The sequence below is a fragment of the Anastrepha ludens genome, chromosome 5, assembly GCF_028408465.1.
Source record: "Anastrepha ludens isolate Willacy chromosome 5, idAnaLude1.1, whole genome shotgun sequence".
NCBI lineage: Eukaryota > Metazoa > Arthropoda > Insecta > Diptera > Tephritidae > Anastrepha > Anastrepha ludens.
The window spans coordinates 71,298,023-71,309,741 of record NC_071501.1 but is presented as its reverse complement, the minus strand read 5'-3'; the positions used below and the strand labels follow the sequence as shown (position 1 = coordinate 71,309,741).

General features: G+C 41.1%; 1 protein-coding gene across 1 annotated transcript; it reads left to right on the top strand.

The window, feature by feature from the left end:
* Positions 1–1,557: 1,557 nt before the first annotated feature.
* Positions 1,558–6,891, top strand: LOC128864753 (uncharacterized). The gene has a single exon (XM_054104509.1). It carries the CDS (start codon positions 1,558–1,560, stop codon positions 6,889–6,891), a length of 5,334 nt encoding a protein of 1,777 aa, XP_053960484.1.
* Positions 6,892–11,719: the final 4,828 nt, after the last annotated feature.

Here is an 11,719-nt window from a genome sequence, read left to right as displayed (position 1 = left end):
TTTCGTATCTCAAGCAGCGCGTGTGTTGTTTTGCTCCATAAGTCCGCGTTTGATATAACGTTCGGCCAGAATATTTTAAAGATTCTTCGCAGGCAAGGATTTATGAAGACTTGAAGTGCTTTATTGTCAGCATTCCAAACAGGCTGAGACGCACCAAACGCTGCAGGTGCTTTTTTATGCGATTTTTGATGTCTTGACTTGAACCGCCTGATGCCGACATAATGAGAAAAAATCGAACAAATCCACCCAGGGATATACCTAAGCACATCTCCTTCAACAAATGTTTTTTTCTGTTTTTTTTTTTTTTGGTTCAGATGATTCCGTTGCGAGCTATGATATGCACCACAAAATAATTGTTCTCAAATGTTGCATTATTATTATATGGAAATTGACCATCGGTATCGTCAAAAGCATTCTTTCTATCATTAAAATTGTTTAGGTAATAATTTAATGTTACCCATAACTGTAAGCTACATCCCTAATGACATTCCAAACAACTCAAGACTCATCGGTTGTTTGCTTGTCAACTCATAATTCGTCATATTTTCTTTGGAACTCGCTGTTAGATTTATGAAAAGAAGAAGGTACGAATGAACAAGATTTTAAGAAATTTTCAACGAAACATCGTGTTTGAGTCGAATAAGAGTCTAAAAATAGAGGTTGTTTGGTTATGCAGAAAGCAGCGCAGTCAGCGCAAGCAACATAAACGATGCACTTGCCCTCTCTCATGCACTCTAACACCTGTATGTACATATATACAAACTTTTGTAAATTGCTCTGCGCAGCAATCAAAGCAAGTATATATCTACGCCCAACTGCAGGGCAAAGTCAGTCGCAATTGGATCGTATACCACGTCGCGCAGATTAATTCGAGGCGCCGTGCCGTAATTTTCTATTTACCTTAACTTCGAATATATGTATATACATATGTATATAAAATAAATTGTATTTTTTCTGAATAGCGTGTTTTTCTTTTCGTTGAAAGAACAGTTAACGAAAATGCTCGTTGACTACACATTTTGGTGACCCCGACGTGATAGCGATTAATATAATCCTATTTAAATTCTCGTGGAATATATCTATTGAAATAAATAAAATAAAAAATTGTTGAAATAAATAAAATAAAAAATAGTTGAAATAAATAAAATAAAAAATAGTTGAAATAAATAAAATAAAAAATAGTTGAAATAAATAAAACAAAATACAGTTGAAACAAATAAAACAAAATACAGTTGAAACAAATAAAACAAAATACAGTTGAAACAAATAAAACAAAAAGCAGTTGAAATAAATAAGACAAAATACAGTTGAAGTGAAGTACAGAAGCACACGTACATAACTAAAGTAGCATATGTACGAACTTAAAAAAAACAATAAAAACACTAACTTCATACGGTATTCCGGTAGTTTTATCTTCCAACGGTATATCCCGCTAACTTCAACCTGCTCATACCGCTAACTTCAAACGGTATAAACTGCTAACTTCAACCCGTGCATACAATTTTAATATATATATATATATTATTGTTCGTTAATACATTTTTAATATTTTGTATGATGGCAACAAACGAAGCTTCTCGGTTGTCACCTGAGGATATGGTGATTTTTTACAAACGTAAGGCGCAATCAATTTATGCACAAGCGCAATCGATTGAACGGGCAATCGAAGGCGAAAAAATTAATCCATTCACCGAAGTAGATTTAAAGGTACGGTTGGAGTGCCTCGAACATATTTCCAGCACGTTTAACTTGGCTCATGACAGCTTAGAGGAGCTCAATTTTGACGAAATCGGCGGAGCACTGCGTTCAAATTTTGAAGAGCTACTCCTTTTACTTCGGTGTCGTATACGGCGTGAAATTCATAAACGTCAATCTCAAATGCCATCCTGCTCAACCATGCGGCACGATCCGGTTTTGGAAGGGCAAACAGTTGTTTTGCAAAGTCGACCACGTTTGCCTGAGCTCAGACTGCCTACATTCAGTGGAGGATATACGGAATACACAGATTTCTTTTCCTTGTTTTCAACCGTTATCGACAAGGATCCGGACCTCACGGATGTCGAGAAGTTGCAGCACCTACGTTCATATCTGAAGGGTCCAGCTCTGGATGCAATTCGTTCGTTGGAGATGAGTGGCAACAACTACTCTGTGGCTCTAGATTTGCTTAACAAAAGATTTAACAATAAGCGTCTTATTTTTCAGGCACACATCACTGAGATTATGGGCATCAAAAAGGTGGACACTTCTTCAGCGGTGAAGCTTCGCGAATTATCCGACAAGGTAAATGCAAACCTGCGCGCTCTACGCACCATGGGGAATTCGGAGCAAATAGCGGGGTGTATAATCGTACACCCTCTTCTGCAAAAAGTCGACAGTATCACGCAGGCAAATTGGGAGGAAGCTGCGCCGTTAGATCTCATACCCTCATGGGAGCAGTTTACAAATTTCCTGGAGAAGCGTTGTCAAAGGCTGGAGAATGTAGAACATTCCATGGCAGCGTATACTCGTGGCTCACAGGTGGGAAAAAATAGTAGAACTATTAACCATGGTAGAAAATCATTTATTGCTACTAACAATACAAACAATTCAACCAATAGCTGTGTTTTTTGCGACAACACAGACCATGCTGTATATTCATGCACCCGTTTTTTAAATTTATCTCCACAACTCCGTCTTAAGGAGGTCAAAAGGCTTGCTTTGTGTTTAAACTGCCTCAGAAAAGGCCATCAGCTTCGAACGTGCAATGCTGGTCTATGTCGTACGTGTGGATCCAAACACCACAGTCTGCTACATATCGACTCCTCTTCTTCACCAATGTCGTCACACGGTCCTGCATCTTCAGTGCAAGCATCCTCCCAATTAGCACCTCCAAACACCTCTAAGCTTGTTTCAACTTCAGTCGCACACCACACCTTGGCTGCAATCTCACAAACAACGTCAATTGTCACATCTGCTCAGAATCTCAGTCCTGATGTTGTGCTTCTAGCCACTGCTGTCATCAATGTTAAGAACAGCGCAGGTACATGGGTGCCATGTCGTGCACTGCTCGACTCAGGGTCGCAGTTGCATATTATAACGTCTCGTCTTGCTCATCAACTGCAGTTGCGAAAAACCAAGTCATCCACCTACGTATCGGGTCTTGGTAATGCAAACTTCGCCTCTGATGGTTTGACTGTCAATATTACTATTCAGTCTCAAAACTCGGAGTACTCTACCTGCATTACAGCGTTGGTTGCTCCTAACATAACGGACAATCAACCCTCTTTTACTTTGGATATTTCTCATTGGAAAATACCGTCGAACATTTGTTTAGCAGATCGAGGTTTTTTCAAGTCGCAACGAATAGACATGCTTATTGGAGCCAGCCTCTTCTATGATCTCTTATGCATTGGACAAATAAAGTTAGCTCACGGTCTACCGTGCCTACAGAAAACTAGGTTAGGATGGGTTGTAACAGGTGGTGAATCGCAGCGGCAAAGGGGAGCGATATTGGCCGCACAGTCATCACTTGACATAGGTTACGAATCCAATGTTCAAATCGATCAACTAGTACGTAGATTTTGGGAGGTTGAAAGTTGCTGTGAATCTGTCGCCACATACTCCAAGGAAGAGCTTGACTGCGAGGCGCATTTTAAGGCCAATTATTTGCGTTTGTCTACAGGGAACTATTCGGTCCGGCTACCAGCAAAAGTTAATATTGATCTTTTGGGCGACTCTTATCAACAAGCGTTTCGTCGTTTTCTTAATCTAGAGCGAAAATTGGACCGCCACCCACAGCGGAAGGCCCAATATGCAGCATTCGTACGGGAGTATTTGAATCTAGGACATATGTCGCTGGTTACTAAGAACAATCTGCGGTATTGCAAATACTTTCTGCCGCATCACTGTGTTTTGAAGGAAGAGAGCACAACTACAAAACTCCGCGTTGTATTCGATGGCTCTGCGGTTTCATCTTCTGGATACTCGTTGAACGACTTGCTTATGACAGGACCCACCATACAACCTAAGCTGTTCAACACATTGCTTCGGTTTAGAACCTTTCCAATCGCTTTGACGGGTGACATATGTAAGATGTATCGTTGTGTACGAGTCTCAGAGCCCGATAGTTATCTGCAGTGCATCTTGTGGCGTGACTCCCCACAGCAGCCGGTCAACGTCTTTAAACTTGACACAGTCACTTATGGTACAAGACCAGCTTCATTCCTCTCAATTCGTTCGATGCACCAGTTAGCCATTGATGAACAAACTGTCTACCCCATAGGCTCAAAAATATTAAAGCGCGATTTTTATGTCGATGATCTTATTACAGGCGGTGAGTCCATTCAAGAAGTCAAGGAAATTATGAGTCAAACTACAAAGCTGCTGGCAAAAGGAGGATTCAAGTTGAGAAAGTGGTGCTCCAATAATCCTGAATTGTTGCAGACGATACCACCTGATGAGCGAGAAACACTACTTAAGTTCGACGATGGAAGCGATATAACTAAAACACTCGGTTTAACTTGGGATCCTGCATCAGATTGCCTATTGTTCGCGTTCTCACCAATGCAGCCTTCATCAAAACATTGCAAGCGGTCCATTTTGTCAACTATTGCTCGTTTTTATGACCCACTCGGTCTCATCGGCCCTATTATTTCGAAGGCTAAAATCTTTCTTCAACAAATCTGGAAAGAAAGGCTTGACTGGGATGAAAGTTTGCCTTCATCACTACATTCATCTTGGCTTAGTTTGTGTGCAGATTTTGGCCGCATACCGCAAATAAAGTTTCCCCGTTTGTCAATCCAGCAGAATGGCGCCTATGAAATTCATGGTTTTAGTGACGCCAGCATCGAAGCATACGGAGCTTGTCTTTACGTCGTGTCAGTCAGTCAAGGAAGAAACCAGGCGCAACTGCTATGTTCAAAATCTCGTGTAGCGCCCTTAAAAACTCTTACGGTTCCAAGGCTGGAGTTGTGCGGTGCCTCCCTGTTGGCGCAACTTATGCATGAAATAGCTCAAATGAAACTTTTCTCGTGTCGATATTATTGTTGGTCTGATTCGGCGGTGGTGTTATCCTGGATCCGCGACGAACCTTCAAGATTTCAAATCTTTATAGCTAATCGCATAGCCACTATACAGGAGTTGACTGCGGGTATGGAATGGCGCTACGTGCCTACGAAGTTTAACCCAGCTGATATTTTATCCAGAGGTGCAACCTCTAACGACCTCATTAACTCATCTCTATGGCTGCATGGACCGGATTTTTTAGCTCAAGATAAAAACAATTGGCCAACGCCTTGCAGTCAAGTCAGTCAACTCCCAGAAATGCGCAAAAGGGTGTTATTTGCGACATCTGAGTACGTCGACATAACACTCAGGTGTAAATTCATAAATTCATTTGAAAAATTACAGCATGTCTTTGGTTACATTTATAAGTTCCAAAATCGCTTGCGGCTTTCTGGATTGACTGTTGATTGCATACGCCGTGGCACAAAACTACTCCTGCGCACCATCCAAAGGCTTCACTTCAAAGAGGATCTCAAATTCCTTCAAGCCGGTCAAGGTGTGAAGGCATCTAGTTGCATTGCGTCGCTCTCACCATTCATCGATAGTTGTGGATTGCTTCGTGTGGGTGGACGACTGAAAAATTCAGCGCTCGACTTCGAGGCGCAGCATCCAGTCATACTGCCGAGGCGTCATCCTGTCACTCAGGCAATCATTATGCATTTTCATAGGCGCAATTTGCACGCGGGTCCTCGTTCCCTACTAGCATACATTCGGCTGCAGTATTGGCCTATTGGCGGACGAAAAACTGTTTCGAACGTTGTAAGCAAATGGACTCTATGCTTTCGAGCTAAACCGCACTTAGCGGAACATATTATGGCTGATCTTCCGGAAGATAGGGTAAACTCATCTTATGCATTTATGGTCACAGGCGTCGATTATTGTGGACCATTCCAATATAAAAACGAAATACGCAACAAGCAACCCATAAAATGTTACATTTGCATATTCATATGTTTTGCCACGAAAGCTGTGCACTTGGAGCTCGTAGCAGACTTATCAACGAAGGCATTCTTAAATGCACTAAAGCGGTGCATCCTAACGCGTTGTCGCCCCACTCGTATATGGTCGGACAACGCAACCAACTTTGTTGGCGCTAAGAATGAGATGGCAGAATTAAAACGTTTATTCCTGAGCGATAATCACGTGCAAGCAGTTCATGAATTTTGTCTAGCTAATACTATAGAATGGCATTTCATTCCACCTCGCTCTCCACACTTTGGTGGGCTTTGGGAAGCGGCCGTTAAAACTGCGAAATATCATTTTCATCGCTCGGTGGGCTCGTCATTATTAAACTTTGATGAACTGCGCACACTTATTTGCCACATAGCGGCAATTATTAACTCAAGACCTTTGTTTCCACTTTCAGAGAATCCGGCTGATTTAGACGTTCTAACTCCAGCTCACTTCATTGGCACTGCTCCTATCTCTACTTATGTTGAACCAGATGTCACGAAGATTAACTTTAATCGTTTGGATCAATGGCAGCGCGTATCATACTACCAGCAGATATTTTGGGCACGTTGGCGTGAGGAGTACTTAACTACCTTGCAGCAGCGCTCAAAGTGGCGCACACAGAATTTCGAACTCTGCGTCAACGACATAGTTTTAGTAAAGGACGAAAATCTGCCTCCTCTCAAGTGGCCCCTAGCAAGAGTCACCGAACTAATATATGGATCAGATCGTGTGGCACGTGTCGCTGTACTAAAAACTGCAAATGGAGTCATCCGAAGAGCCATCCGAAAGCTATGCCCATTGCCAAGACAGGATGAGGTTGAAAGCCTGAGTCTTCCAACGGGGGGAGGATGTTTGGTTATGCAGAAAGCAGCGCAGTCAGCGCAAGCAACATAAACGATGCACTTGCCCTCTCTCATGCACTCTAACACCTGTATGTACATATATACAAACTTTTGTAAATTGCTCTGCGCAGCAATCAAAGCAAGTATATATCTACGCCCAACTGCAGGGCAAAGTCAGTCGCAATTGGATCGTATACCACGTCGCGCAGATTAATTCGAGGCGCCGTGCCGTAATTTTCTATTTACCTTAACTTCGAATATATGTATATACATATGTATATAAAATAAATTGTATTTTTTCTGAATAGCGTGTTTTTCTTTTCGTTGAAAGAACAGTTAACGTAAATGCTCGTTGACTACACAGAGGTATAACATCCCAAAAATTTTGTTGTTCCAAAGAATGGATTGCTTTTAGAAATTTTGTTCCCTTTATTCAAAATATTTAAAGAACATAAGGCTTAAAATGGCTTATTTTTCTTATATCCCACGGAAAATTATCAATTCGCTTTCATTTTACTGACTATAAGAAAGAATGCGGTCTGAAATACAACCAAAATAAAGTATAACTATAAGCAAAAATGTCAGTATTTATAAGCTGGCCAGTCTTCTGGCTTTTCTTCCATGCTGAAAATCTTAAAAAAAAGTCAGTGTCCGCCTGGAAAACGATGGGAAATATTCCAAACTAATTTTCAAAGTGAATGTTGTGTCGCCCAAACTGTGCGTTTATTGAGAAGAACTCAAGGTGATATTTTCTGACAAAGCGCATTTTTATCCCGACGGCTATGTATAAAAGCAAAACTGTCGCATCTGGGGATTTGAAAATCCGCTCGCAGTTGTCGTGAACCCAATGCATCTGGAGAGTGAGTGACTGGTGCGGATTTTGAGGCAGTGGTATCATTAGTCCATTTTTCTTTGAAAATGGTGATGGAAACATCATCGGTGAGCCGGTGAGCCGGTGATTGGTACAGAGAAATATTGCTTTTTGCGATTTTTTGTGGCCAAAAATTGAGCACATAGACTTGGATGATCTTTGCCTTTAACAAAATGGCGCGTCGTACCTCCGAACCCGTGCCCCAACCGACCTTTGCCGCGCCACATTCGTGTTATTAGTCGTCTCGGCGATGCCAATTGGCCACCTCGGAGCTTCGATTTGACAAAGTTAATGTTAACGTAGGGTGCCATGAAGAACTGATGTTACGCGAACAATCCGTTAACGATTCAGACTCGTGATGTCGAGCAAGCCAGTCATGAGATAGAGCGAGAAACCGCCGACAAGATACTCAAAAACTGAATTAAAAGGATCCGCCACTACAAAGCCATCTGAGACAGCCACATGTGCCACATTAAGTGCCATAAATAATGGAATTGGTTTTTTTGAAAAAACTAGTAGCACACGAGCAAAAATTGATTTAATTTTTTTATTTTTATAATAAAACCATTATATGATCCACTCTTTAGATCAGCTGCCTCTAAAGTTAAATTTGCAGCGTTACAAGTTGTACGCTCGCTGGAAATCATCTTGCAGTGGCGCTTTGATTAGTTTTCTAAATAATCAAACAACGAAACAAGGCTGAACTCTTTCTTGAACCTAGACTCGCCGAACGACACCTGCATTACTGTTCTAAACTAAAGAGTGATTTTTTAGCTATTATCTTTAGCTACCTTTTAGCTATTATTCGTTTAAACAGCTTACGCACGTTTCGTGTTTTGTTTCACTGTCAAACATCTTCAGTTTGGTCTATAATTTAACCATGAATCGTCTCACAAACGAACAACGTTTGCAAATCATTGAATTTTATTATAAAAATGCGTGCTCATTAAGAAAGTTTGTCGCGCGCTTCTTCCATTTTATGGTCAGTTTAATCGACCCACTGAAGCGGCTATTCGAGCTATTGTGACTAAATTTAGAACCAAATTTACATTATTGGACATCAAACCACCAACACGCTTACGTAGAGTGCGAACTGAAGAAAATATCGCAGCTGTATCGGCCAGTGTTAATGGTGACCATCAATTATCGATTCATCGCCGTTCGCAGCAATTGGGCCTCTCTTACTCAACAACGTGGAAATTTTTGCGAAAGGATTTAGGTGTGAAGCCTTTCAAAATACAGCTGGTGCAGGAATTGAAGCCGAACGACCTACCGCAACGCAGAATCTTTGGTGAATGGGCTCTTGTAAAGTTGGTCGAAGATCCACTTTTTTATCGAAAAATTTTGTTCAGCGACGAAGCTCATTTTTGGATCTATGGGTATGTAAATAGGCAGAATTGTCGATTTTGGAGTGAAGATCAGCCAGAAGAATTGCAAGAGCTACCAATGTATCCAGAAAAGGTTTAGTGGGGTTTATGGGCTGGAGGTATCATTCTTCAAAGTTGCTGCGAATCGTAACGTAACTGTGAATGGTGAGCGCTACCGTGAAATGATATCCAACTTTTTTTTGCCCGAAATGCAGGAGCTTAACTTGCATGACATGTGGTTTCAGCAAGACGGTGCCACATGCCACACAACACGCGTAACAATGGACTTGTTGTGAGGCGAGTTGGGTGAACATTTTACTTCACGTTCGGGACCTGTCAATTGGCCACCCAGATCATGCGATATAACGCCTTTAGATTATTTTTTGTGGGGCTATGTTAAAACTCATATCTATTCAGACAAGCCTGCTTCAATTAACGCATTGGAAGACAACATTAAAGAATTTATATGTGAGATACCGGCCGAAACATTGGAAAGAGTATGCCAAAATTGGACTAAGCGGATGGACCATTTGAAACGCAGTCGCGGTCAATATTTGCATGAAATAATCCTCAAAGATTAAATTATATGGACTGTAGTATCGATTTAAATTTTACGCATTTTTCTGAATTTTACGTGTACTTTTTTGAAAAACTTTCCTATAGCTCTAAAAAAATCACCCTTAAGTATGAAAATTTGTAATTAATAGGACTATGAATAAGTTCGTGCGGTTTTTTTTCGAAATTTGAAACTTTATTGACGTAAAATGGTTACAAATTTAATATTCAAAATATTGTCCATCGCTTACTACTACTTTTTCCCATCTTTCTGGCAATTCACGGATTCCCTTTGTGAAAAATTCGGTCGGTTTTGCCGCAATCCACGAATCGATCCATTTTTTGACTTCATCGTAATTACGGAAGTGCTGGTCAGCCAGGCCATGTTGCATCGATCGGAAGAGATAGTAATCGGATGGCGCAAGGTCTGGACTATACGGCGGGTGGGGTAGGACATCCCATTTGAGCGTTTCTAAGTATGTTTTGACCACTTGTGCAACATGTGGCCGAGCATTGTCATGTTGCAAAATAACTTTGTCGTGTCTATCGGCGTATTGCGGCCGTTTTTCTCGCAGTGCTCGGCTCAAACGCATCAATTGTCGTCGGTAGACATCCCCCGTAATCGTTTCATTCGGTTTCAGTAGCTCATAATACACAACACCCAGCTGGTCCCACCAGATACACAGCATAACCTTCAGGCCATGAATATTCTGCGCCGACGTCGATGTTGAAGCATGGCCAGGGTATCCATACGTTGCCCGACGTTTTGGATTGTCGTAATGGACCCACTTTTCATCGCCAGTCACAATTCGATGCAAAAAACCCTTTCTTTTGTGCCGTTGAAGCAGTTGTTCGCATGCCATAAAACGGCGTTCAACGTCTCTTGGCTTCAATTCATACGGCACCCAATGGCCTACCTTTCGGATCATTCCCATGGCTTTTAAACGTTTGGAAATGGTTGATTGATCAACTCCCAAAGTTTTTGCAACCTCTTCTTGCGTTTGAGCCGGATCTTGATCGAGCAATTCCTCCAATTCGGTATCCATGAACTTTGGCGGCGCACCCTCGCGTTCTTCGTCTTCCAAGCCAAAATCACCACTTTTAAAGCGTGCAAACCACTTCTGGCACGTTCGCTCAGATAGAGCATGCTCACCATAAACTTCCACCAAGATACGATGACTTTCGGCTGCTTTTTTCTTCATATTAAAATAATGAAGAAGAATTCCCCGCAAAAACACATTATTTGGCACGAAATTCGACATTTTCAAGTGTGGTAAAAATATTGTTGTTTACGCTTCAAATAAAAAACTTATACTGACGTTTGTGCCTTACGACAGTAGCTCTCCAATGAATGTTTGGAAATGTGGATCGATGGAATAATAATCAAGTTACGCCATCTGTTGTAAAACCGTAACGAACTTATTCATAGTCCTATTATTTTAATTTAAAATAAACAAGACTGGCGTCATAAAAAATTTTTTGATGGCGCCATTTTTTTAATGAGTTATTGCTTTGGAAGTTACATCCCTAGTTGACTTCCACTGAAAGCTTGGTGACATTCGGTTCGATGGAAGCGAAGCTATTGCGTCTAAAGTGTCAATATGTTTGTGTCATCGGTACAAAAATGAGTTTCGAACAAAGAGCTAATATCAAATTTTGTTTTAAAATCGGTAAGACGGTTACCGTAATATGTGAATTGATGAAAAAAGTGTATGGCGATGATTGTCTATCTCGTGCAAGAGTGCAAGTGGTTTATACGTTTCAGAGATAGTTGTGAGGACATAAATGACAATGAACATACGGGTCGCCCAAAATCAGTAATCACCGAAAACTCCATTGAAATTGTTTCTAAATTTATCAAAAATGAACCAAAATCATCATTGAAATTCATGGAATTGGAGTTGAATATCTTCAAAACATCGATTTATTGCATTTTAACTGATCATTTGCACTTACGAATGCTCTGTGTACGTTTCATTCCGCGCAAGTTAACTGAGGACCGAAAAGTGCTCAGAATTCAACATTCGAAAGACCTCATTACAGAGGCAAGAAAAGACGAGAACTTCCTTTACAACATTTTAACTGGC

Bases quoted from the DNA above. Each gene is read 5' to 3' on its own strand.
- LOC128864753 (XM_054104509.1), top strand. From the start codon at position 1,558: ATGGCAACAAACGAAGCTTCTCGGTTGTCACCTGAGGATATGGTGATT.